Source organism: Sander vitreus, chromosome 20 (genome assembly GCF_031162955.1).
Source record: "Sander vitreus isolate 19-12246 chromosome 20, sanVit1, whole genome shotgun sequence".
Lineage (NCBI taxonomy): Eukaryota > Metazoa > Chordata > Actinopteri > Perciformes > Percidae > Sander > Sander vitreus.
The window spans coordinates 5037492-5063723 of NC_135874.1; the positions used below are offsets into that span (position 1 = coordinate 5037492).

Sequence of the window (26232 nt, forward strand, 5' to 3'; positions counted from 1 at the left end):
ATAGGGAAGTTTACCACCACTGTGCTTTACATTACCGTAAAACTCAGATTAAGTACTTTTTAGCTGCACTAAATGTACATTCTGTAGTCATTACGGTTAGGATTTTACAGCACTTTCCAATTGAGAGGAGCATAAGCATGAGCATGTCAAATGCCATGGTGGGCCAAAACAAAGGCATCAAGGGCCAAACTTTGCCCGCGGGCCCCAAATTGAGTGGCCTTGGGCTAAAGTCACCAGATTCATGACTCAACTGTGGCATTAGCTCACTAGTTCAATCATTACTTTGTCGTCATCCTCTCACCTGCAGAACATAAGCACATCTAACTTTATACCTCATCCTTCATTTTCACTGACTGTGACTGGAACATGCTGATTCAGAGGTACACTGTGTGGAAACTGATGAATCCTGGAGAGAATAAAACAAGTCAGAGGTTCAGAAGAAAAGAGCCACTTCGACCTGACATATCTCCATTTGCTGAAATATACTACCCAGAGCACTGCATCACAGTGACGCCCCCAACATCCTCTAAAGGGCACTATAAATATTAGAAACTGTAAAGTGAAGGAGTCTTGGCACAGTCCTCAACCTTTGCAATACTAAACGTAACACTACCATCACTGAAAATCACATAATTGAAATCAAAATGAATTTGGTGATCTGACAGTCAAGTGACTTTTGTTGTTGCTTTGTTTATTGTTAAGTTTTAAAAGCTGTTGATGGCTGTTTTTCTTTCCTACATCTCACCTAAGAGGCTAAATGATTGAACTTTTATTATCAGATTTTACTGCCATCATTCATCCCTCCTTCTACGTTTAATCCCCATGCAAATAAAGCTAACCTTAAACAAAATAACAGTCTTGAAGAATCTATTATTACTCTATCATCTATCACAAGAGCCCAAAGATAACATAAATCGCATAGCTTTACTTTTAATGGTGTTACTGGCAACAGCCAAAAACTACAAATCATCCTGAAGTGAAAATATACAGTTTTATAACACTGCAAAACAGTGCAGTCATATGCTCTTTTAGTTAGTTTCCATCGGGTTTTTTAAGATGCCAAAAGATAAAGCCAATCCTCCTTGTTTACTTGTGAACAATTTTCTGATCTCAAAGAATGTTTAGCTATGAAAAAGCAAAATAACTAGCCTGACAAGCCAGACCCACATCAAGATGTTGGGTCTGGGAACTCACCATTGACAGGGCTCAATCCGAGGGGCGGGATAAACGGTTGTCTTTCAAATTCCCTCTGCACGCAATAGGATAGAACTACAACCAGGCAGAGCAACGAAGAAGGTAGCGAAGCTAGTTGATGGATTAAACTTTTGCCGTATCCAGTCAACAAAACTCGGAAAACATCTTCCTTTTTTAAGAATGACTTTAGTGTCGTGCTTTGTTCTTTTCTCAAAGAAAATCTTCCAGAGTCGCGGCCAAAGCCGATTCGAAAGACAGCCGTTCCCAGCAGCAGCAGCCATAAGCCCGCTCACTGACTCTATACACGATGTGATTGGCCTGACCAGAGTTTGGTTTTTCCAGCTCTCAAGCCAACGGAGAGTTGCTAGACTGACCTTGGCTGCAAATAACATTTGCTGCCGCTAGGGTGCGTCTAGATTTCTAAGCTACAAAATAACTGCTGTGTCACCACTATGGTTGGGATTTGAACCTCAATAATTAACTCAATTGCAATGAATCAAATGTTGATTATAATTTTGATCATCACAAAAACGATGTAATCGAGAAAAACGATTATTTCTGCACATAAACGTCATGTGCAGAAATAATTGTTTTTCTGGATTACATCGCAAGTAAACTCTTATTTTGTCTTGTGTTCAGAAAATTTAACAGTAAAACTATTAAGGGAAATTTCATAGTTCAAGGTCTTTTCACTGTTGATTTGTTGCTGTTCTTTAAGTACAATAAATGCAACATCTTTCCAAAAGTCAATGAGTAATTGTGTTAAATAATCGTGATATTGACCAAAACAGTCTTTTTTTCCATAATCAAGCAGCCCTATCTGTAGCTAGGGCTGGTCAATACAGCTGAAATCAATAATATGATATTTATGATATCTTGAACTATGTTCCACTGTCCATTGTAAAATAACAATCTAAACACTGATGCGTTTGAGAAGTTTGACTTTAGATAAGTCTTTTAGAAAACACTTAAAGTGACTCACACATTAAAGTGACACTATGTAACCTGTGAAAGAAGAAATGGAACATTCTCTTACAAAATATAAAGTAACATTCAAAAGCAAGAGTTTAAAATGCATTATGAGTAGGTTTGGTATTGGTATCTAAACTGAGGCATCATATTAGCACTGCTATCCAAACATTTTGAACAATATCCATGCAGCCAAAGTCATCACTGACTAAGATGGCAAAGCCTTAACAGGTTCAGCTTACAGACAGCAGTGTAATAACAACTCTTTACTACAACAATTTTACACATTGACGTCTATTTACAGGTTTTGGGGAGTACTACTGCATATGTTTAAAAAGTGCGTGACTCCAGAGGAAGCTGTACAAAGTCTGATAAATTGTCTTAAGTAATGTCACTTGAGTCAGCATCGGTTGGGACTGAAGACTACAAGTATGAAAATGAAAAAAAATTTGGTTGTGTGTGGTTAGAAAGAAGGGAGACCTCTGTGGCTCGCTCATTATCTCTGCTTGAGGCTAGCGGCTTGAGGCTACTTTAGCAGCTACTAGCATAACACATCTGGATCTCCCACAAACTGTCGCAGTTGAATTGCAATGTGGGTAATGTAGGCGCCAGGTTTTGACATGTAAGAAAAATATGTAGACTAAAAACAGCAATCTCTTTGGTTCTATTGCATGGATTTTGATCCTTTTTTAAAAAAAAACGTTCTATCCAAAGTCCCACAATGTTATAAGGGCTGTCTGAATAATGTTTACAATACAAGGGCCATGCATACGCCATTTGTTTACAGCTCAAAAACATGACCTAGTGCACTTTCAGACAGTTTTCAGTCCAACAATCTTCCTCAAGCCAGGTTTCAAAGCCTATTCACAAATTAAATTAGAGTTGATTCTGACATTTGAGTCTGCAGGAGCTTTTGTCTTTAACGTCTTATACTGTAGCATGAAGTAGCACAAAGACAACAGTTTCCCCTAAAATGTGGCTCACGTTTTGGTGGATGTTCTCCGTCAAACCCAACATGTTTTAAAGTGGGTTTTTTAAGCTGTTGGCATACATGAGCAGTGTTGACTGCTGGAAGTGTTGCTACTGACCAGCCCAGATTCACTGAATACCACATGGAGACAATGAATGTACCAAGACACCAAACTGCTGACACTTCAACATCACAGGCTGACGCTAACCTTCAAGTGACCAACTCCATCGGGAGGAGAGTACTCCCCTTTCCTCTCCTCTCATATTCACAGGTCTATCTGAGTGAAAAGAAAGCCAAGTAGGTTGGTAATCAACTGCCATAAAGGACACAGAAAATAAAGAGGATGAGAGGGACATTTTTGTTCATCATCAAGCCAAAATATTCAATCTGTGCTTAGTGAACAGGGTGACAGAATGGTGGGGGATGTCCTGGATCATGTACCAATTCTGATTCATACTGGATTGCTGGACCGTAAATACTCTGGTATTCAAATTGAATGATTAGTGGTGCAATTCAGCTCTTCAGCATGAATCGTCTGGTGAATGCATACCAAACATTAGGGCCTGGTTATGGCCATGACATGTTTGAAAGGAGGATGACCACACACTAAGCTCCAATGGTTTCATTTATCACCAACGTTTTGACCCCAGTTTTTAAGTCAAGTTTAAAAAATATGATGATGCTTGTGTTAAACTTGCCTTGAAAAAGACCAACTGTATTTTCCAAATCGTTATGCAGTAATTTCGCTCTGTCTGGGAGAATGTAAACAAAGTGCCATCACGTCTCATTATGGTTTGATGGCAGGAAATGTTTCAGCTATCCAAAACATCAGCAGTGAATGTTTGCAGTCAGTCTCTCTAAATCAAAATCTGTTTTGTATGCTCTAACTTGTGCAAAAAAACTAAATGTTGGAGTTAAGGTTACATATCTCACTTTTTATTCTTGCTCATTTTTATGCTGACACTATCAAACCTACATCTGAAATGCAACAATCTCATGCTTGTTCTCTGAGAGGTGTTGAAAGGGATTATGGGGAGTGTAGGACTTCCCAGACCCAGGCAGAACTATGTAACATTAAGGTTAAAGAAGAGTTGGTGCAGTAAAACATTGCTGTCCTTCACTACTTATTAACTCCACCAAAATCACAAATACCAGTTACCTGAGGGTGGAAACTTCCTTTAAGATTTGGCAAATGTTTAAGCTTGCTATAATGTATGCAACATCAAACTTTGCATCACATCTTTACATCATGAGCTCCAGTGGGCCGGCTTTTGTAAAACAACATGTTATGCTAAAAATATCTTGGAGCTCTGGGATCATGAATCTGTTAGATAATCCCTGGATTTGGGACAGGCATTAATCCCCCACTGGTCTACGCCAGGCCATAGCTATTGGGAAACAATATTTTAAGAACCCACAACAAAGCAAACACCTAATGTGGACAGCCTGGAGGAGGTGAAAGAGAAGTTTCTAGAAGGTCTGGTTTTGGTGGGGAAGACTTCCGCCTCAGTGAGGTGACTAGTGGTCAGATGTGCTTAGAGTTAGTTTGGTGTCTGTGGGAGGAGGGAGGGTGTGTCTGCAGGGCCCTGATGCAGCACCACAGACTTGACAGCTATGTTTATATCAGAAACAAACTGTGAAGCAACTAAAACAGGACAAAATCAGACTGGAAACACCCTGATGAGTTCAATGAACATGGGAAAACAGATGAAGTAATGGCAGATGAAGCATACATGCAGCTTTTGGTCACCCTCATCTGCATGCTGACACCACACACACACACACACACACACACAACTATGACATGTATAGACAGCTGAACTTACTCGTTTTTGACGTATCTAGTCTCGTGAAAGACCTTATCCAGCTGGATCACCGCCTGCCCGAGGAACACGTCCATCCCAATGAGCGCCCGGTGCATTACGATGAGGACCAGCTCGTTGCTCCCGGCCGGATAGCTGCTCCGCCCGCCGTTCTCCAGCACGCCGGGGTGCAGCTCGAACGAGCACTCCTCCCTCCACTCCGGCTCGGTGGTCTTCTCCAGCACGCAGGTCGAGTATTTTTCCTTCCCCAGCTGGATGATAGTGTACACGTCGCTGGTGCCGTGCTTGCCCTTGCCCCGTAAGCCCCTGCCTCTCAGCACCGTCACCTGGACGTGTGTCGGTAACCATTTCTGGTCCTCCTCTACGGTTAGCGAGGACATGTCCCCCTCCAGACAAACAGACCGACCGACCGACCTGCCGCGCACACCGCGACGAGGCAACCGGGGAGAGGTGCTGGTGGTGTCCGCCGCTTCCTCTCTGCTCTGGCTGTGCACAGTCACATCAGCTCCGAGGTCGGCGGGCGGTGCCGCATTATGGCTGTCTGTCGTCTCTGCAAAGTTGCCGGGTTGTTTTGTGCCCTGGCTGGCTGCTCCCCGAGTTTCGCAGCAGTGTGTTCTGCGGCTGCAGCAGCGTCCGTCCCCGCACGGCGTGTCCCTGCCTCTCTCCTGCTGCCGTGCCGTACGGGCCTCTCTGCGGGCAGCGACGTCACGCCTCTATCCTCCTTCTTCTGCAGGACGAGGAAGTTCAACTCTGACAACACAACACATGTGCTGCATGTACAAAGACTACACGAGCCTGCCCTGTGCTGGTATGTAGGGTGTGATATTTCAGCCAAATCAAGTCCACTCCTCTAAAAGAATGTCAAACTCGCCTCTTTTTGGCTGTGATGACTGTCTACACTGCAGACACCCTGACGGAGGCCCCATAGCTATAAAAACATTCTTTTGAGAATTCAACTTTTGAATATAAGCAAAATTAGGTTGCTTGAAGTCATTTTTAAGCAACATAATAGGCTTACATACCTCCCACAGATTTACACTTCAATTGTTATTTCACATCTGAAGAAGAGCTGTAGGCTAATTGTAGCATACTTCCATTATTGATTACTAAAACATCAGAAACATTTGAAAAATGCCCATTACAACAGCCCATTGTGAATTCAGGTGTCTTGTTACATCCAACCAACAGTCTAAATCCCAAATATATTACATTTACGATGCTAAAATTTGATGTAGACCTCTTCCTGTGCATGGGCATGCACAGAAAAAGCCAATAGGAACAATCTCTGTCTCTGAAATGACCTGTAATTGACCAAAGTCTTCCATGATGGCTAGATATTCTGACCCTGACTAAGGAGCCAAAATGAGGTGCGGAAGTCTAGTTTTATCTCAGACCGCTTACATTACAATATGCTGAAAGATTATTGTGGATGTTTTGCCCAACAACGCCAAAAATATTCTGCCTACCACAGCTTTAAGATGCTGGAAACTTGTGTTGTTTAAAAGTGACTAAAATGATTAAGCAATAATGCAGATTAATTCTTTGTCCGTCTAATCTTATAACCTGTGAAACCTAATTTGTACTTTTGTACTAAAGTGCACACAATTTACAAGATAGTACATCTAGACATGCTTATACTGTAGCCTATGTACATTTTCATAAAACAAGACTATATAAGGAGGAAATGGCTTGAAAACTGGCAGTTTTATTTTACAAACCATTCCCAATTTAGGGTCCACTTGATAGCTTTTCCCAGAGCTTTCAACCACATGATCTATTAGTATCAGTGGATGGTGTTTGCTCAGTTGTCATGGAAATGGATCGGTTGACATGCATGCTCGGTAGCTGCACTTTTACGACTTCTTTTCTATGTGGGCTTAGAGTTAGGCATGCAAGTTCATTCCTGACAAAACAACCTAAACTCAAGGTCCACTTACTAGCTTTTAACTGTATGGTCTTCTTCAGCACAGTTTCACTGCCTCTTCATATGGATATTTTAGTAAGACCATTACAACCTTTTATGATCATGATCCATCAACTTTAGAGGTTAAATTGCCCTTTTTAAAGCCATGTCATGTTTCATAATCACACAGTTTCACCTGGAATCGGTGCAGTCCTTGTTGTCTAAGAGTGCACTAACATTTAAACTACTTAAACTGGTGTATATGTGGAGATTGAATGCAGAGATGCACCCTAAAGCTACGCCAATGGGTCAAATTTCCCAGGCAGAGTAATTGGCAGCCATTTTGGAGCCTTGTTAAGGCTTGGCTGAGTTTAGTCTTCTCTGTCTGAGAGCAGACAGTCCACACATGATGATTACATTACAAACACACATTAGTGCTTTACTAAAAGGCTCTTTGGCAAAGGAAACATTTCAAAATAAACTATTCCGGTAGTCCTCCACACTATGAGTAACCTTCTCTACCGGCTTCCCTAAAATCAGTGCCGAATAATTATAAATCCTTACCTCAGATCTGTTAACCCCATATGCTCTCCCTCTCTCTTTCCCTGTTATTAAAACAACATTTCTCATTTAATGCCATCATGTCTTACTTTATGCACCTGCAAATGTTGTGGCACTTTTGCACATTGGAACCTATTCCCAATGGCTTCCCATTGATTCTTGGAATGTACCTCATTTGTAAGTTGCTTTGGACAAAAGCATCTGCCAAATGAATACTATAAATGTAAAAATGTAAACCAGATAGCAGAATGTGGAGTTACAAGTCTGCATTAGCTATTATAAGGAGCAGTCAGTTGTTTTCTTGCCTTGCTTTCACACTTTTATGTGACATTTCTAACTATGCATCACTTATCATGGAGGGCAAGTTCGGTCCACCATTTTAGTCCAGACTGAAATATTTCACTACTACTATTTGATGGATTGTTATAATATTTTGTGCAGACATTCATGGTTCCCAGAGGATGAATCTTAATGACTCTAGTGATCCCCTGATGTTTCCTCGCACCACCGTGCGTTTACTATTTGTGGCTTTGTCTCGACAACTATTGGATAAATTGCTATAAAATCTGGTACAGACATTCATGTTTCCCTCAGGCTGAACATTAGTCTGACTGTGGTCAACCTTTAACGTTTCCTCTAGTGCCACCATTAGTTGTAAATTTCTTTTTGTCAAATACTTTGGTTTATGATTCAAACTATCCAACTATCACAACTAATGAAACTCCCATCAGCCTCAGTCATAGTGCTAATAGTGCTAGTTCCAAATGTTAGCATGCTAACAATGTAAACTAAAATGGTGAACATTATACCTGCTAAACATTAGCAAGTTAACATCGTCATTGTGAGCATGCTAGCATGCTAATATTAGCAGTTAGCTCAAACCACCGCTGTGATAACTGTGATGACCCTCCCACTCTGTGAGTGGCTCTTGCCATTTTCCCTGTGAGCTGTGTAGGAGGCAGTCCGAGCATATATATAATGGACCAACAGATCCCGTTGCTCTGGACGGAGACCAGTCAAGGCCATTAGAAGCACTTTTCCGGTGATGGCTAGCATTACTGCGCAGCCTCCAACTGAGAGAGACAACGTAAATGTGCCGTGAGCAACATGTCTGAAAGTCTTCTGGTAGCTGTGCCAAGAGAAATCTCAATCATTCCGAATATTGCAGAGACGGAGAGCGTAGGTATATGTAAGGAGATAACATAGACAAGGCTAATTATTGCTAACTAGAATGCCAGTTAACATTAGTAATTACACTTAAACAGCTAATGTGAGATGAAACTGCCTGCGTGCTTCTCCTGTACTATACGGTAATTCCTCTACTGTGCCACAGTAAGTCACGTGGTTATGACACAATCGTTAGCTTATTTTTACAAAAACGTCTGCTACGGAGCCATAACGTGAGATACAAGGTAATGGAGCCTTTTATACGTTGTCGTGTTTCTTTAGAAATCAACAATGGACAAATAGAGTCTTTAAACGCTTCAGATGTAAAGTTATTCGCTGTCAAAGTGGCACCAAAATGAATGGCAGTCAATGGAATGCTAACGGGAGGTGATGGCTTATTAGCATCAAAATGGCGCCATAGGAGGTTCGCGGTCCGAGGAGAAGCTTACCCCCTTGAGTCCGAGTGTCAGAGGTGTGGCAGGAAGATGAGCCACACCTGAGTCCTCTCTTCCTGATTGCCCTTTGCTTCACGATCACGGTCAGGCTTGTATCATGTGGATGCGCCGAAAGTTTTGTTGTCATTACTTAGAATTCCTCATGGGGAGACAGAAACTACTAACTTTAAGGGCTGGAGTTGCAGTTCATAAGATCTCTCTGTCCACACACACTCACCTTCACGCATGCACTCACTACACTACTGATACTACTGAAATACATGTTTTATTTGTACTAAAACACTATTTTATAGTAATATTGAATTTAGGTTAAATACATTGGCTTTAATTTAATCCTTAACTATGTGTGGTCTCCCTTTTTTTGTTGTGAATTTGCGCTGGTTCATGACAATAACGTATAGCCTATTAGTCGTTTTCCTTTGTGAAGCACTGTAGAAAGAGCTCTACAGTTTGATATTCTATTATTATTATTATTATATAGGCTAATGTTTATGATCTATATGGTGCAGGGGGTTTAATGAGAATCTTTGAAGCCTAATAACAGCCATTTGCACCACTTTCTTAGTCAGCACTGCAGGCAGGACTCTCCAAACCAAAGCACCAAAGGTCGTGACATTAAGTCAACCACATTTGACATACACTCGGCTGATATTTTTGGCACATTCTGCTAGTACTTTCGCAAGACGGTTTCACTAAATGTTTCCAGGACATTATAGCAAAACATCATGATTGCAGATTATCACATATTGTAGGATGTTTTTAAATATTCATGTACCGGAACAGATGCTGCTGTTTTTCTGAAAATTGAGTTCTCTGTCAGTGCTTCCTTGTGTTCATTACATGTTTTATTTGCTTGTAGTGTCATTGTGGCTGCTCATGTCATTTGTAAAGCAGGTTTCTTTTATCTTTTGCATACTAGTAGTATTCTTCCTCTTTGTTTTGTTTTCATCCCTTGTTTCCCTCTTCCGAGCTGTCATTGTAAAGACAATTTTGTTCCCAGTTGGCTTTCTTCAGTCTGTCTGAACTGACTTGACATGCTGCTGTGAAAGGCCTGGTACGACCCGGGGCGTGTGAGGTTACGTCTGCCTGAGAGTGACTGATGGGAGGACTGGGCCAGATAATGTTGCTGCGGGTGTTGGTGATATAGTGCCGAACTGTGCACAGTTTACATGTGAGAAAATCCATAAATGAAGTGAAGCATTTGCTGCTGCCTGGCCTGAGGAAAGTGGATGATGGCCTATCATATATCCCGATCTATTTATTGACCAGCAAGTGAAAGGGATCATTCATTTAGGTTAGAAGTACTTATTTGTTAATTCACACGCCTTAAAGGTATTTGTATCCTTTCTACAGTAGCTGTGATTCACATCATCATTGTCCCACAGGGTTCTTCAGCAGTGTTGTGAGGTACTGAAGACATTGCTACATTCATTAAGCAACTGTAAGAAATATAAATTATTTTATTTCTTTTGTAAAAAAAAAAAACTGATATCCAGTCTATTATAGTCAATAGAGTTCTGAGAAGTTGTCGATGTTCACATTTTTTGGCTAAATCCTGGATCTTCGCAATCCTACCTACGGCACCTTTAATACCCAAATGAGCTTTATCTTATTGTAGTGTTCTCAGGTGTGAAACAGATAATGTACCCATGTTCTCAGAACATTCCCCTGGGTGCTCTCTGTGTCATCTATAACATTTATCCAAATTCATTGTCTACGGCAGTCTCCCAAAGTGGGGTCCAGGGACCCCCCCAGGGGTCCTTGAGGGACTTCCAGGAGGTACCCAGCAAAAACAAGAATCATTCATAATCACTATAATTATATAATGACATCTAAAAGCAAAACTCCTATCAGATGTGGGACACTGGGACAAAACTCAAACTTAACCACAACTACATCAAACAGTTGCACATTTTCATACCTAAAAGCTTCCTGCATATCACTGCGCAGCTCCATTAAAGCAGCTGTAGACAAAGTCCCTACTGGTAACTGCCGCCCACATATGAAATATGACATTATGGGCCAATTTGTGCTGACAGGAAGAGGATTTTCCTTCTTTGAGGGTATTTTGACAGAAGCACTTGAGATTTTCCACTCAGGTAAAGACTGAGTAAACAGACTATTCTCTGAAGTAGCGACCAAGGCGAGGGAGTCACTTAACAAATCTTTGTATCCATGAAATTTGAAGTGCAGGGAGAGTTTTTAGTCAGAAAATGTGGGTGATACAGCAGCTGGTATTTGGGCATATCTGACTTAAACTCCTCCTTCCCACTCCTTCCGCTGTCATTTCTTTCCATCGACAAACCTCCACAAATACTCGTCCTTTCTGTCTTCTCATTGGCTTATTTCCACCTCCAACAAGTATTTAATATTTGCTTTACAAAGAGGGACTATGCCAAATACAGTAAAACCATAAGAAGGTTTTATGTGGGAGAACCTTTTGGATTGTAATATTCAGGATGTTCTGACTCCCACACGTCCAGCATATCGCCTCCCTCAAACATTATTTCAGATAGCAGGAATGTGCTCTATGTTTCACGGGAAGTTCATTTTAGTGGAAGCAGTTATGTGGTTTGAGAATAAATAAGTTCTGAAATGGTGTACTCAAATGTGGAGGGAACATCTCTCTGATTTATGGTCCAATCTGAGTTATGAGTTGGATGATGTCACAGAAATATTTTAGCGTTGACAAGATGGAGTTTTAGCTGTGGAAAGATGTGATTTTGGGCAAAGTGATGAGGCAGGTTAGGTTGGTAGAAGTCCAGATATGTGAGGGAGGCAGGCAGGCATCATGGTTGTTACGTCCAGACTCGCATCAAACAGCTTTAGCACATACATCTTAATGTTGTGTTTTTTACCTCACTCGTCTCGGACTAACAGTTGGAAGGGAAATGTGGGACATTTTAAAGATTTTTTTGAGTGTGTATACCTTTTGTGTCTAAACTGTAAAAACTAAACAACAAAAAAAACCTAACATGCAATAGTGTCTGGGTTCAGTGTGACTACATCATATAAATCCCTGTGCTGTATCCATGCAAATCAAAACGCAGTCAATGTGCAGGAATGGCTGACACGCTTTGCATGAATTATGAGGGCTCGCTTAGGTTTTACCCACACAGCCGAGAGATTTGATAGACGCTTGGAAGAAAACACCCAAGTTACTTTGACTTTATTCTTCTTTATCTTTCTTTCACTGCTGCATTCCCAATCCTGTAAACACAAATTCTCTAGTTTGCGGTCATAAGTGAGTTGCACAGACACCAGCTGAAGCGTACAGCGCCCTCTGTAGGGCATCACCGGCCACAACAGTTAGAAGTTTCACTCAAACACTCCTGTTTGGCAATGTGGACATTATTGTCTTCAGGGCTGCAAATAACCATGTTTTTCTCCGATTAATTAGTTTTCAAAATCAATTAATTAAAGAATGCTCTTTGTTTCTGATATGGTTATGGTTTCCACACACAAAAAAATAATGAACAAATTAAAAATGACATACTAAAACTCATATCTACTCATTCTCCCTTATTGAAAAAAACAAGAATCTATAAATATGCAAATCACCGCATTTAAAATGTTTCTGATTAGACACTTTGTCAAAAATGTAGAAATGTTTTTAAACTGCTGGACATACCATGTCTCTCACTTAACTAAAAAGTTGGGTGTGTGTGCGTGTGCATGTGTGTTGCATACTGGACCATTAAAATGAAAGTGTAGCGCAGAGAAACTTTCTGCCTCTGTGGTGTTAATCTCTGCGTATAAATATATATATATGTGTGTGTATATATATATATGTATATATACATTGTTCTGCACAGTAATGGTCAAACATCCAACTTAAGTAACAAGAAGTAAAATCTATTTTTGAGTGGAGGGGGACTCAAATATTTGACAACATCAATGTCAGAAGCTAGTCCATCACAATATTTTAGAACCTAAAAATGACTTATTTTACTTACTTTTTGTTTTGTCTGACTTACCCTCTAAAACCAAAAGATATTCAGTTCATTCTTTACACAAGACAAAGAAAAACAGCAAAACCAAACATTTGAGAAGCTGGAACCAGACAATGTTTTGCATTTTAATAATAGTTACCAAAATAATTTTCTGTTGGTTAATATACTTATATACTATACAGTATACTATATTATATTTCATGTTATATTGTTGTACTATACTTTCTATTATGTTATACTATATTACAGTTGACCTTTTATCGTATTGTACATCCCATATATAGATAATATATTTCTATATAAATACAAACTACAAGCTCCAAATGTTTCTGTTAAATGAATTAATCAATTATTTGTTTCTTTGTTTATGTCAACTGTATTTCAAAGGTCAAGAATGAACTTTCAATCTTAATTCTTAAGCCAACGTAGACAGGAAGTCCTGAAAGTGCTCCGAAAATATTTGAAATCCCAACATCTATACATCTATAGGGTTAGATGGTGTGATACAGAACAGCTAATAATGGACCTTGTGAAGAGATTGTATTTTTTTCTATGATAAAGTGCCAAATTGTCTATTATTTCCTAATGCACCAACATGAGGGTTTTAAGGCCACCTAGCATCCCTTGACTTCCTCTAATCACACTATTTGAGAGCCATAAAAGCATCTAACAGGCTCTAAATGAGGGGCTGAAATGTTTGGCAATATTGTTTTACAAACTAATCTGTCTAATTAAGATATTATCCCCGCCAATCATGAAGACGACAGAGAGATCTCTATAGAAAGCCCTGTGAAGAGCTCAGGGCCTCATCAAAGAGAGATTCCTCATCTATTCTGGGAGCCGAGCTGCCAATCATCCCCTCATCAGGCTCACAGATTCATATCACAACAGCTGTTACATAACCACAGCTAATCCAAATGTAAGATGAATATATACACACACACACACACACACACACATATATATATATATATATATATATATATATATATATATATATATATATATATATATATATATAAACACTCTGGTAGACAATAAGGGCCAGCAGCTGTCAAACACACACACACAAACACACACACACACACACACACACACACACACACACACACACACACACACACACACACACACACTTTCTGTGGAGCCAAGAGAAACAGATAGACCAGGCCCTGAGATGGATCCAGTTCAAGCACTGGAGTGCAAATGGCCTACTTAGAGTTTAAACTGGGTAATTAGAAACCTAATCAGGGCTCACTTTCTCACCCCTGATAAACATAATAAAATGCTCCTGTCCTCGTACGTGACCCTCACACCGACGCTGATTCACGGGGCCCAAAACCGCTATGACCGCCTGTAAACACACCGCACTATATCGGCAAACTTGAAGATAAGTTAACAAAGAGGATGGCAGACAGCAGCTTGAGAATAATAACAGATGGCCCAGCTACGTTTAAGTCCAAAGTGTGTGGACCCATAGTTGCTCTATAGTTGCGTCATTTTAATTTACAGACTAAAAATCTTGTGCTGCAGAACTGTGTTTTCTAACAGTTTGGACTTGCAGTGAATGAAGAGAAAACCTGCACCTAACCTTTTCACAGGCATTTTGTATTTTTTGAGTTAAAGCGATATTGTGATGTATCATTGTAGGATTGTCTAGCAATATATTGAGTATCTCAGAATTGCTGTATCGTGATATTATCAGTGTTGTGAGCCATGTATCGTGTGTCATATCGTATTGTGAGATAGTCCCACACCTATTAATAAACATGTCCAAACTTCCTCACATCTGCAAACCATCTAATAAATGTTTACATTCTGCTTATGAATGCTGAACATGGTGACTTCACGTAAAGCTATACCATTTAAACAAACAAGTGTGTATTGTACATGACTGTGTATGCATAGACACACACACTCGGTTGCCAGTTTATTAGGTAGGTGTGATTGCATCCCCTCCTGTCTGTTATATCCCACTGCTGGAGAGCAGCAGCTGTTACTGAGCAGTGAGTAGTGGTGATACTGGTGTTACTGGGCTTTATGTAAAACCAAATATTTAGACTGTGTGCAGGAGATCAGGTATCTGCAGGACCATAATGAGTTTTTATCTGGACTGAACAGGAGATCGTGGAGTGAGGACTCTGATGAAGAATGACTCAAACTGAACTAAACTCCTCCAAAAGCTTCTGACTGACACGTGCAGTCATTTCTTTTCACATGGCCTCTTTTAAATTTGCTCAATGAAATATCAGCAGCTAAATATGGTGAACAAAAGAAGATCCGTTTCTGATTTATATCGTCTTCTGCACACAAAGCATACATAAAGTCTCAGTCACAGTCAAAAAGAAACATGCCCAAACATTTGAAAATTTGTTTATTTCACCTCCTGTGATAATGTTCACCTACTGATGAATTATTTGATCAACCAGGGACACAGGAAGGGATTTTGGCTGTCAAAATAAAGGTAGCTAATTGTTTACCAGCTAACCAATCAAAATAAAAAACTTACCTTTACACAGAGACAAGTCACTTCTGTACGGAAATCCACATTATTCTTTTTTCACAGGGATAACAAATGTTTCATATACTTTGAGGAGCGTACTAATGCATGTTCATGTTTCAGTAAACAAGAAAGAAATGTGGTTACATACTGGACATGATCAGCTTCTCCAATGTTTTTTTCCATGAGGCTATTATTCAGTAATGTCAGGAAAGGAGATTTGATTCAGAATCTGCTTCAATGGCCAAGTAAGTGCGAACACATACAAGGAATTTGACTCTGGCTTTTTGTGGAGTTTATTTAAATGTGTGGACAGATCTGTGAAATTCAGATCAGCTCTCAGTGAAAGCAAATGAGTGTTATCCTTTCTAAACAGCACAGGAGAGATTAATTCAGCGCCAAAAGCCATGTAGCCCCACAGAGCAGCAGACCCCCCTGCCCGCCCTGCACACTGCTGCGTTCAGGTGCAGTCACTCAATTTTAAAAAATGTACCTTCTAAGATGAGGCTGGATGCAATGAGGGAAACCTTGGACATACGTTTTTGGTAACATCCAGAAGCAGTACAAGGAGAATAAATGAGTAGCAGGATGGTTTAACTATATATTTTCCAAATAGCCCCATATTTCATTCAGTTTAACCTATGCAAGAACACCTTAGTGGTTTGTGCACATTAGTGGCTATAATGGCATTGACAGGCAGACCTCAGCAGCAGGAAAACCTGTAACAAGACACTGCATCACAAAAGTAAGCAGCTATTAAGTTGCAACTATTTTTGTCAGCATTTCATCAAAACAATCACTTCAAACATATCTGCAAAATCTTCCCTGGCAAAATTTTGGACTTTAATGTTTTTGTATTGTTTGTATTTTTACTTCTATTCTTATTTCTTATTTTATTTTTTATTTTTGTTGTATACAGGCTACTTCTATGTATTACTAGACAGACTAGCTGTCTGGATTTAACCTGCAGAGATTTGAGAACACAAAGAACACAAAGAAAGCTGAAGGTGATGAACATCCGGCCGAAAATGAACAATCTTCCGGCAGCACCTGAACAATCCCCTAAATGAATTGTCGATATAGACTAATCTTCCTGTAAATTGCTCTGTGTTGTAAATTGTGTGTTGACAGCAAAATAAAACCGGAGTCATGTTTCTTGTAGGCCTATGTGTTCACATATGGCCAATAAAGCTGATTCTGATTCATGTGTAGTAAACAGGAGGAAACTCATATTTCCGAGAGCCCCTGGACGCAGCGCGCCTCCCGCGGCCGGCAGACAGTTCCGCGGCCCGACACACCACCATTATCACGGCGAACAGCTGGCAGAGAGCGGCGTGTTTTTCTATGCGCTCTCAATAATACGGTGTTGGTTTACCAGCTCTGGGGGAATGTGGGCTCTCCCTTTGTAACGCTTAACCAGCGACTTAGTGCTCTTTGTCCGATTTATATTTTAATTATCTGCTAAACTGCGGCTGAGGGCCATGTGGGAAAGAGCCGAGAACTGACCCCAGCAGCTGTCAATCACCCAGCAAGGAGGGGGCCTTCATATTCATACACACGGTATTTAATGCAGCCTATAGGCTACACAAATACAAATAAATCAGGTCGTACAGGCTTTTATTTCATTTCAAAACCAGGTAATGCAGCAGCAAACATTTTCTACTATAATACCAGTAGTGGAGGAAGTATTCAGGCCTACTACTGTGTAAAAATACTTAGTTACAAGTAAAAGTCCTGCATTCAAAATCGTACTCACTAGCCTAAAAGTACAAAAGCATCAAAATATAAAAGATCATTTTAGAATCATGTGGTCTATATTATTGGATTATGTCAGTGATGCATTAATGTGTTCATCACTTTAATGTTGCAGCTGGTGAAGGTGGGGCTCCTTTTAATTACTCTATATCCTGCTGGGTAGGCTACTTCTAGCCTATAATAGGCTATGTCATCATTTATTAGTTGATTTATATTTTGTAGTAATAATATGAATCTGAAAAGTAACTAAAGCTGTCAGGCAAATGTAGTAAAGTAGAAAGTACAATATTAACCTCGGAGATGTGGAGTTGAAGAAGGCCTATAAAGAAGCAGAAAATGAAAATACTCAAGTAGTGTACAAGTACCTCAAAATTGTACTTAAGTACAGTACTTGAGTAAATGTTCTTAGTTACATTCCACCACTGAATGGTTTCCCCCCAAATCAGTAAAGTGGTGATCATGTGAAGATCAGTCTAAATATGTTTGCTTTTGACGCCATCTGTTGGTCAAGAAACCCAGCTCTGCAGAACACACTCCTGATACATGTTGGCAAAGATCTTCATTTTTTCTCACCTCTCATAATGTCTTTTTAAGAAATGAATTAATGTAATTCATGAATATATTATTACTTCTTACATTACGAATTCTTTTCTTGTTGTGACAAATGACAATCTCCTCAGACAGGTCAAATTGGCTGTCCGAGAAGCAGCCAATCAGGAACGGCGCTCAAATGCTCTCAATTTGTCTTTTCTACATGTTTGACAAAGTGTCTAATCTTGCTCCAAATCACATTTCCTCCTAAGAAAAAGATATACAAATCCTCCTCATTTCCACTTAGTAATTGTACAATAATTCAGGTTAAAAAGATATTCATGTTTTTTTTATAATAAAGTGTTGTTTTGGAATAAACATTTAAAGTGTTCATATTATGCTCATATTTAGGTTCATACTTGTATTTAGAGGTTGTACCAGAATAGCTTTATGTGGTTTAATTTTCAGAAAACACCATATTTTTGTTGTACTGCACATTGCTGCAGCTCCTCTTTTCACCCTGTGTGTTGAGCTCTCTGTTTTAGCTACAGAGTGAGACATCTCACTTCTGTTCCACCTTTGTTGGGAGTCGCACATGCGCAGTAGCTAGGTAAGGACTACTAGCCAGTCAGAAGTAAAGTATGAGGGCGGGCCCTGACAGTACCTAGGTAAGGACTACTAGCCAGTCAGAAGCAGAGTATGAGGGCGGGCCCTGACAGTACCTAGGTAAGGACTACTAGCCAGTCAGAAGCAGAGTATGAGGGCGGGCCCTGACAGTACCTAGGTAAGGACTACTAACCAGTCAGAAGCAGAGTATGAGGGCGGGCCCTGACAGTACCTAGGTAAGGACTACTAGCCAGTCAGAAGCAGAGTATGAGGGCGTGCCTGACAGTACCTAGGTAAGGACTACTAACCAGTCAGAAGCAGAGTATGAGGGCGGGCCCTGACAGTACCTAGGTAAGGACTACTAGCCAGTCAGAAGCAGAGTATGATGGCATGCCATGCTAGCAGCTAGGCGAGCATTATAACGTGTGTTACAAAGTGACCACGTTTGTCTCTGAAGTAAAGGCTGGACTACAATAGAGCTGTTTGGAGCAGTTGGTGAACAGTGTTTTCTGTTGGAGATGGTAAGTCCCTTTGGGGCGGACTTTGGGCTTTTTCACTTTGTAAACCTATAACGTGCACAAAAAAGATATATAACACAATAAAGGAAAGGGAAAACGCCCCAAAGCATAGTATGAGCACTTTAAGATTTCCAACATAAAAACAATACTGGCAGCTACTTTTGAACAAAAGTGATATCGTTGAAGTGCAAAATAGAAGTGGTCGCTTTCCTACTCATGCATATGGGAATCTATTTCAGCCATTTTGGCTCAGAGTTGTGGAAGTCCTGGGTGGATGTTTGGGTTCAGTCGTCTCACATTGCCAGACCTATCTCCACAGTGCACAGTTATCCCTTTGACTCCTGATTTATGGTTCTTTAGAACAAATCCAAATGGGCCTGGTACCTGTTATGATGGTGTGATAACAGCCTCCAGACATATTCTGAGGCATCGGAAAATAATGAAAGCTCCAGATTTGAAAGATTGGGTAAAGACAGCATCCTTTATGACATATATTAAAGCTGCCGGAGTGCCAGATATATGATGATTTGTTTTATTTTTTATTTTTATTGGGGACTGTCACTACCTACTTGACTTTATGATTATGTTCATGTATTATTGCACAAACACTGTGCAGCTCTTTTAATTTTAAAACAGATATTTCTTACATCATTTATATTGTGAACTTCTATTTTATACTTATGATCCTGACTTTTGAAGGTTTCTTTTTTTTTTTCTCTCTGTGACCGCTATGCACCAAACTCCAAAGTCAAATTCCTTATAGGTCGAAACAGGTTTATTTGAGAAATAAATCTGTTTCTGATTCATTTTTTTAATTTCCTACATTGTGTCCTGTTATAGTGTCCACTCCTGAAAGATTTTACCGTTGCCATTCAAACCACATCTTTAAAATGCATAAAACCTCAATGTAAAACAAACAACAACACATTTGTCATTCCCCATCCCCTCCTTTGCTGTTACATAATACATCTCAGCCTCCACAGACGACCGACAATCATCTCAGTAGCAGCTAATAAGAGATCAAAATGTAGGGGGAACAAAGACGGGAAGAAATGGAAATCTCAGTCTTCAGCTCGGAGGAAGCCCTCTCCTGCTGTCTGCTTGCCTGTGCTGAATATTAAGTGACGGCCGGATGATTTGTCCTTGTGTTTGCCCTCCTCTGATACTTCCTCTCTGGGCGTCACATCCCCCATGAAGAGGCTAATCTGCTCCCAGCGGGGCTCCTCCCAATGAAGAGCTGAGAAAAAACACTCAGACATACGAGCTATTGTCCCCCAAGTCAATACAGAGTAGACCAGTCGGCCTTTTACATCGGCAGGGAGCAACACAGTTCTCACTATATTTTACATATAAGCTCATAACTTGTTAAGATATTTAGTGCTAGTTTGGCATTATCATAACAACAGTACTGTACCGTCATTTGTGTTGTTGTATGGATCCATTTACAGGTCATATGTGTACTCAAGCAGGCAGGAAAAATAGCTAATCACAGCAAGATGAGTGAAGGAAGTCATACAAAACATGGGAATATGTTTCTTCATTTGACCACTTCATGCCAAAAAAGTCTTTACCAAATACATACATATTCATATTTTGTACATTGGAGAAACACAAATGGCCTTTATTCACAGTTGAAACCACGGTGAAGACGTTCTTTGTTTAAACAGCAGATTTATGATGGAAAACCCCAACACATCTGTCCACAGTTAGAAAAAATAGGCTGTTGAAGATGTAGTTTTAGGTCTTTTGTTGCGTTTGATATGTTGCTAAATTTGACCATTTCATGCCAAAAAAATAAAGAAATAAATATTTACATTTTGTGCCAGCTGGAGAAACAAAATTGACCCAAAAACTGGAAAACATTGGTGCACAGTAAGAAGCATGTCTGTCGATGGTGTTTCTTATTGTAACTGATAACTGGGAAATATAAACAACATGAGTTTACACTGAGAAATGTCATAATTCAGCTACAGAGGGATTTCTATACATTCACTATTTTTAAGGAGAAAGTCCATTTTATACGAGGAAACCCCACTAATTTCAGCACCAATAGCAGCCTCAAAAGACCAGAATGCAATACAGCTACAATAAAGATTTTTTTTTTAGAAAAATAAGCAACATTTTCTAGATTGGAAAAGCTCTCAGCACTCTCCTAAACACCCAGGACTAAATGCAACATGTATGTTTACATTGACTTTGTGGGCAAAAGGGAACCTGGGAGATGTAGTAAATGTAAAATAGTACATGAGGTAGAAAGTATGTACACTTCACCATAAAATAACATCTTATACAGACACTTAATAGCATCAACAACACACCCATTGACAGGCTTGGATCTGTAGCTATTCTAGATTTAGGGTCTTTTACCCTTCAAATTGTTTGTTTTTTGACCCACATGAGCAACAAACCAGGACTTTATTCTATCAGGTGAGTCTGTGGTCACCAGCAAGCCCAAGAAGATGTCATTTTTAAAACAGCTTCATCAACAGAAGGAAAAACAAAACATGTAGAGAGCGAGCAGCCCCCTTGCAGTCTTTAGGGGATTGAACTAATACAGTGGAACAAAAGAGAGGAGCAGATCTAAAGTGGAGCGAGCAGGGTGAGTTTAACGGAGCCCGGCTCACTGTTTGATGTCCCCGGGGAACGCAGGAATCATGTAAGCCCCCTGTAATTTACTGTTTGGGGTTGCCTGGGTAGGGTTAATTCCCATGAGGACCTTGTCCCAGTGTGTTTATAAAGTCTGGATTTGTAAAGCTGCTCTCGTTGACCCCCTGCAGGTCAGGAGGGTAGAAGAGCAGCGTGACCCTCCTCAGGACTGAGTACGAGTGTGTGTGTGTGTGTGTGTGTGTGTGTGTGTGTGTGTGTGTGTGTGTGTGTGTGTGTGTGTGTGTGTGTGCATGAGATAAATGCCTGGAGAAAGAGACAGATTGCTGGAAACACTTAACATACAAGGAATAACAATTCTTTTATAAATGTCTCTTCATGTAAGTTAATGTCTTTTCATATACTGTAAGTAAATGTCTCTTCATGTCTGTCTCTGTCCCATCCCCTCGACTTTGAGGGGGTGTCCAGACGTGCCAGAGGAGTCACAGCGGTTCTTAACTGTCACGGTCAACTCCTCGGTGCAGGAGAAAGGGAAGGTCAGGATTACGAGGGACTGTTTGTCTTTGAGGCCCTCCGTAGCCTTCAACCTGCCCTCCACACTGACACACTGACCGCTGCTATTCATGCAAAACCCCCCCTTTATGTCACACATTCAGAGTATTATGATCTTCATGTAAGTTAATATCTCTTCATATAAATAAATGTCTCCATGTACGTAAATGTCTCTTCATATAAGTAAATGTCTCTTCATATAAGTAAATATCTCTTCATATAAGTAAATATCTCTTCATACAAGTAAATGTCTCTTCATATAAGTAAATGTCTCTTCATATAAGTAAATGTCTCTTCATATAAGTAAATGTCTCTTTATGTAAGTAAATATCTCTTCATATAAGTAAATGTCTCTTCATATAAGTAAATGTCTCTTTATGTAAGTAAATATCTCTTCATATAAGTAAATTATTTCATAACAAAACAAACTCAACTTGTCACAAAGTGTTGTTGCTGTTAAGTATCTGCCTGGTTTACCACCGAATTGTTGTTGTCCGTAGTAAGTAATGTAACTGACTTCACAGCAACAGAAATTGGAACATATTGAGGACGAGCTGGGTAGTGGCAGCCTTTAAGTTCACTGAGAGAAAAATCAAAGGATAAGATGTCACAGTTCTGTCAACGCTGTTTAACTGACAGGTGATCTCTGCAGGGCAGAAAAATAGACAATAAACCAAATAAACATATGTATAAATGACACCACCATAAGCCCATCATACACGTCTCTCCCCAGTACAAAGCTTCTTAGGAGCCCTCCAGAGAGCTCAGGTACTTTCCCCATTTTCTAGTGTAAACATCCAATCTGGCAAACTGTTTATATGACTTTTTTTCAAACGTCGCCACTTTAGTCATCTCACAAGTCCACTGCTGGATTGACGGCACCCCTTCATTCCTCCATCCTCTTAAAATAGTCTGTCTGGCTATCATTAAACTGGTATGGACCCAGCTTTTTATTTGCTTATCTATTCCACTTAGAATCGATCCATCTCCCAGAACAAATAATCTTGGGCCGTATGGAACCTGGCCCCCTGCAATCCGACATAGGTTATCATGTATCCCAGTCCAAAATTCCTGGACCTTATCACAGGACCATAGGACATGAAGTAATTGGCCGCCCTATGTTTTACATTGTATGTTGCTTCTTATTGATAACCACATGTCCTAAGCGCCGTCATGCTACCTTGAATATTTCCCATTATCCTTCACGGCAGGCCCGTCTGTCTCTGTCCCATCCCCTCGACTTTGAGGGGGTGTCCAGACGTGCCAGAGGAGTCATAGCGGTTCTTAACTGTCACGGGCAACTCCTCGGTTCAGGAGAAAAGGGAAGGTCAGGATTACGAGGGACTGTTTGCTTTCTGAGGCCCTCCGTAGCCTTCAACCTGCCCTCCACACTGACACACTGACCGCTGCTATTCATGCCAAAGCTCCCTTTATATCACACATTCAGAGTATTATGATCTCTCTCTCTTTTATCGCCGTAGAAGTAGAGAGGTTTAGTTGTAACATTAGCATGAGCAAACAGCAGCATTTGGTCCAATTTACCCTCATCTGTTGCACTTTTTCACAACAGAAACATGCAGTTTCTCGTTTTGTTTGCAGATTCACGACCCAGTGGCTGCATCTGATGCTGTATTTCATAGATACAACAAACTTATCATTTTGATATATCTGTCTATATTTGATATATCTACATTTGCTGCAGTTGTATCTCTAAAACCGTCAGCATTTCAGCATTAAGAATTCATTGACAACAGTGTTATGCAATGTGATGTCAAAGCATTTTAAGTTTCTTATTATTATCTGATTTTTATACCACTATGTCCTTTAATTAATGTGTTTTCTTATCTTTTTAATTCATGGTATATGTGGTTTATTGAATTGTTTTTAGTACATTTTTATTAAAAGAGAAGTGAGTTTATCAAAAAATCTTTTTTTAATTCCTAAAAGTGAAATAACTTGAACTCACTTTATTTACAACAGTTTGGTTCTTAGACCTTACTCATTAAGCCAAACAGCACCAGTACCGTGTGTGTGTGTGTGTGTGTGTGTGTGTGTGTGTGTGTGTGTGTGAACATGATAGAAACAATATAGAACCAACATCAGATATTTGACCCATCCACAAAAATTCCTATTTGAGAACATTTCTCTTCGTCTTCACTTCTCGTCCATGATGCGACAACAGAGAGGAGAGAACATTTTACATAAATAACACAGCAAATATCATTTTTTATAGCTGCCAGTGTACCTATTTATTCAATCATTTTACACTGCAGTGTCTACATTAACATTGCATGTAGTTGTATGGATGAAACTTCTGTGCATCCACCTGATAAAACAATAAGATATGACAGATAAACATACATTTTTAGTTCATTTTGAGTCATAAACATGAGTTTGTGAAGGACATGAAAAGCTCCATTCTTTCATTCATAGGTATCTAAGAGTGTCTGTGTACCTGCATATGGATACAAATTCCATGCAAATGTTTTGGTTTTGTTTTCTTACCAGTTTTGGATTCATTACAGCAGCCCAAAATAATCCTTCAGTACTTAAGTCACTCATTTAAAGCGTGTTCACTCTTATCATCTGACCGTTTTAAAGAGTTCCAGGTGGCTTATATAATTCCTGCCTCACAGTGCGTGTTCGTGGTCTTTGTAAAGCTGTGCCTGTAGCTCATTATGTGTTCATTTGTTGTGTCCAGTTCATGAAAACACATTTCCTCAACATTTAATACTGTACATATTTTCTAAGTGAGATTGTTTTCCTTATGCTCGCGCAATTATGACATTATTAGAAAATGTACAAATCGGGTCTGTGAAGAAATTCATTTTCCAAAAAAATGTGATTTGTTGACAAAGTGTAAAGTAACCTGAAAGCTTACAAGGACATAATTGGCCGTGCAGGAGCTTAATGCAGCTGAAATGACAACAGAGATGATTGAGCAGACATAAACACACTAATCGTGTGATGAGATGGACTCTAATCTGAATTTCAGCAGTGGCCAGTGTCAAAGCCAAAGGCGTTTGTCCGTGTGCATTCATTGACGGGATCTCCGAGGTTATTTGTCAACACGGCTCGTACAGCTTTGGTAATCTTCCCTCCTCGGCTATACACTGATTGATAATTGATCCCTGTTCAAACAGGCCTCTCTTTGGGCCACAGTTGCCTTTGAATGCCAAACAAGTCATTGTGCGTCGTCCTCTCAGAGCCGCCTAATCCCATAAACGAATGGGAATGAGTGTCGTCCTCAGCTGATGGCAACCTTTCACTCTGCCATTTATCTCATACTGTTTACTGATGAGGCCCTCAGAATGGAGCGGGCCACTCACTGAGGCCTGCTGCTGCTGCTATCAATAGAAGAAAGTCTTACATAAAAACACAGCTGCTACATTCATTTTCAGTGGTGGAAGAAGTACTCAGCTTTGTACAACTTTTGGTTGTTTTATTTTGTTTCTGTCGCTTTAGAAAGAAGCAATTTTGGGAATGTTTCATGTCAAACAAAAAGGATATTACATTTTAATAAAAAGGTCTCTGCAGTGAATGGGATCCTTTTAATGTCAGACACTTAGAACAATAATCTGAGCATGTCAGTGGCACAAACAGCCAATAACTTACATTGTAGCTTGTAGCTTAAGTAAGAGTAGGACTATCATAGTCTAAAAATACTCCATTACAAGTTAAAGGCCTGAATTGAAAATGTTAGTAAGTAAAGTATCAAAAGTAAAAGTCCTCATTGTGCAGAATGGCCCATTTCACAGTGTTATTACATTATTAACATTGATCTGTTTTTATCACTAACAAATACATGTAAGAGTATTTTAATGTTGTAGTTCTTTAGCTACTTCATATACAGTACTACTGGGTAAATTAGTATAGTACTGCATCACATCATATAAGCATATCATATGTTTTTCATCTAGTAACTATAAGTGTCACATAAATGTAGTGGAGTAAAAAGTACATTACCCTCTGAAATATAGTGTAAAGTAGCATAAAATGAAAATACTCAAGTAAAGTACAAGTACCTCAAAGTTGACTTTACTGCAGATTCTGCAAACTTCATATTAGTGCTGACAAAATGCAGGTATTTTAGATGTTGATGGTAGTGTCTGTCATCCACCACTTTGATCCAGACTGAAATATTTCATAAGCTATTCTGTTATCTGTTACC

The 26232-nt window shown here is 39.8% G+C and overlaps 2 protein-coding genes across 3 annotated transcripts in view; one reads left to right on the forward strand and one right to left on the reverse strand.

Moving 5' to 3' along the window:
- The window catches only part of rab11fip5a (RAB11 family interacting protein 5a (class I)), a 30957-nt gene extending 25206 nt beyond the window's left edge, over positions 1 to 5751 (reverse strand). Inside the window, exon 1 of one of the 2 annotated variants that reach the window (XM_078277886.1) lies at positions 4960 to 5751. In XM_078277886.1, coding sequence (XP_078134012.1) covers positions 4960 to 5336 — 377 coding nt within the window. In that variant the 5' untranslated portion in view covers positions 5337 to 5751. The remainder of the gene's footprint in view (positions 1 to 4959) is intronic. The other variant, XM_078277887.1, reaches the window with a different exon arrangement.
- Positions 5335 to 26232, forward strand: part of LOC144535558 (G-protein coupled receptor 151) — a 35097-nt gene continuing 14199 nt past the window's right edge. The window contains 3 exon segments of the mRNA XM_078278097.1: positions 5335 to 5764; positions 22034 to 22182; positions 23273 to 23388. Coding sequence (XP_078134223.1) covers positions 5335 to 5764; positions 22034 to 22182; positions 23273 to 23388 — 695 coding nt within the window.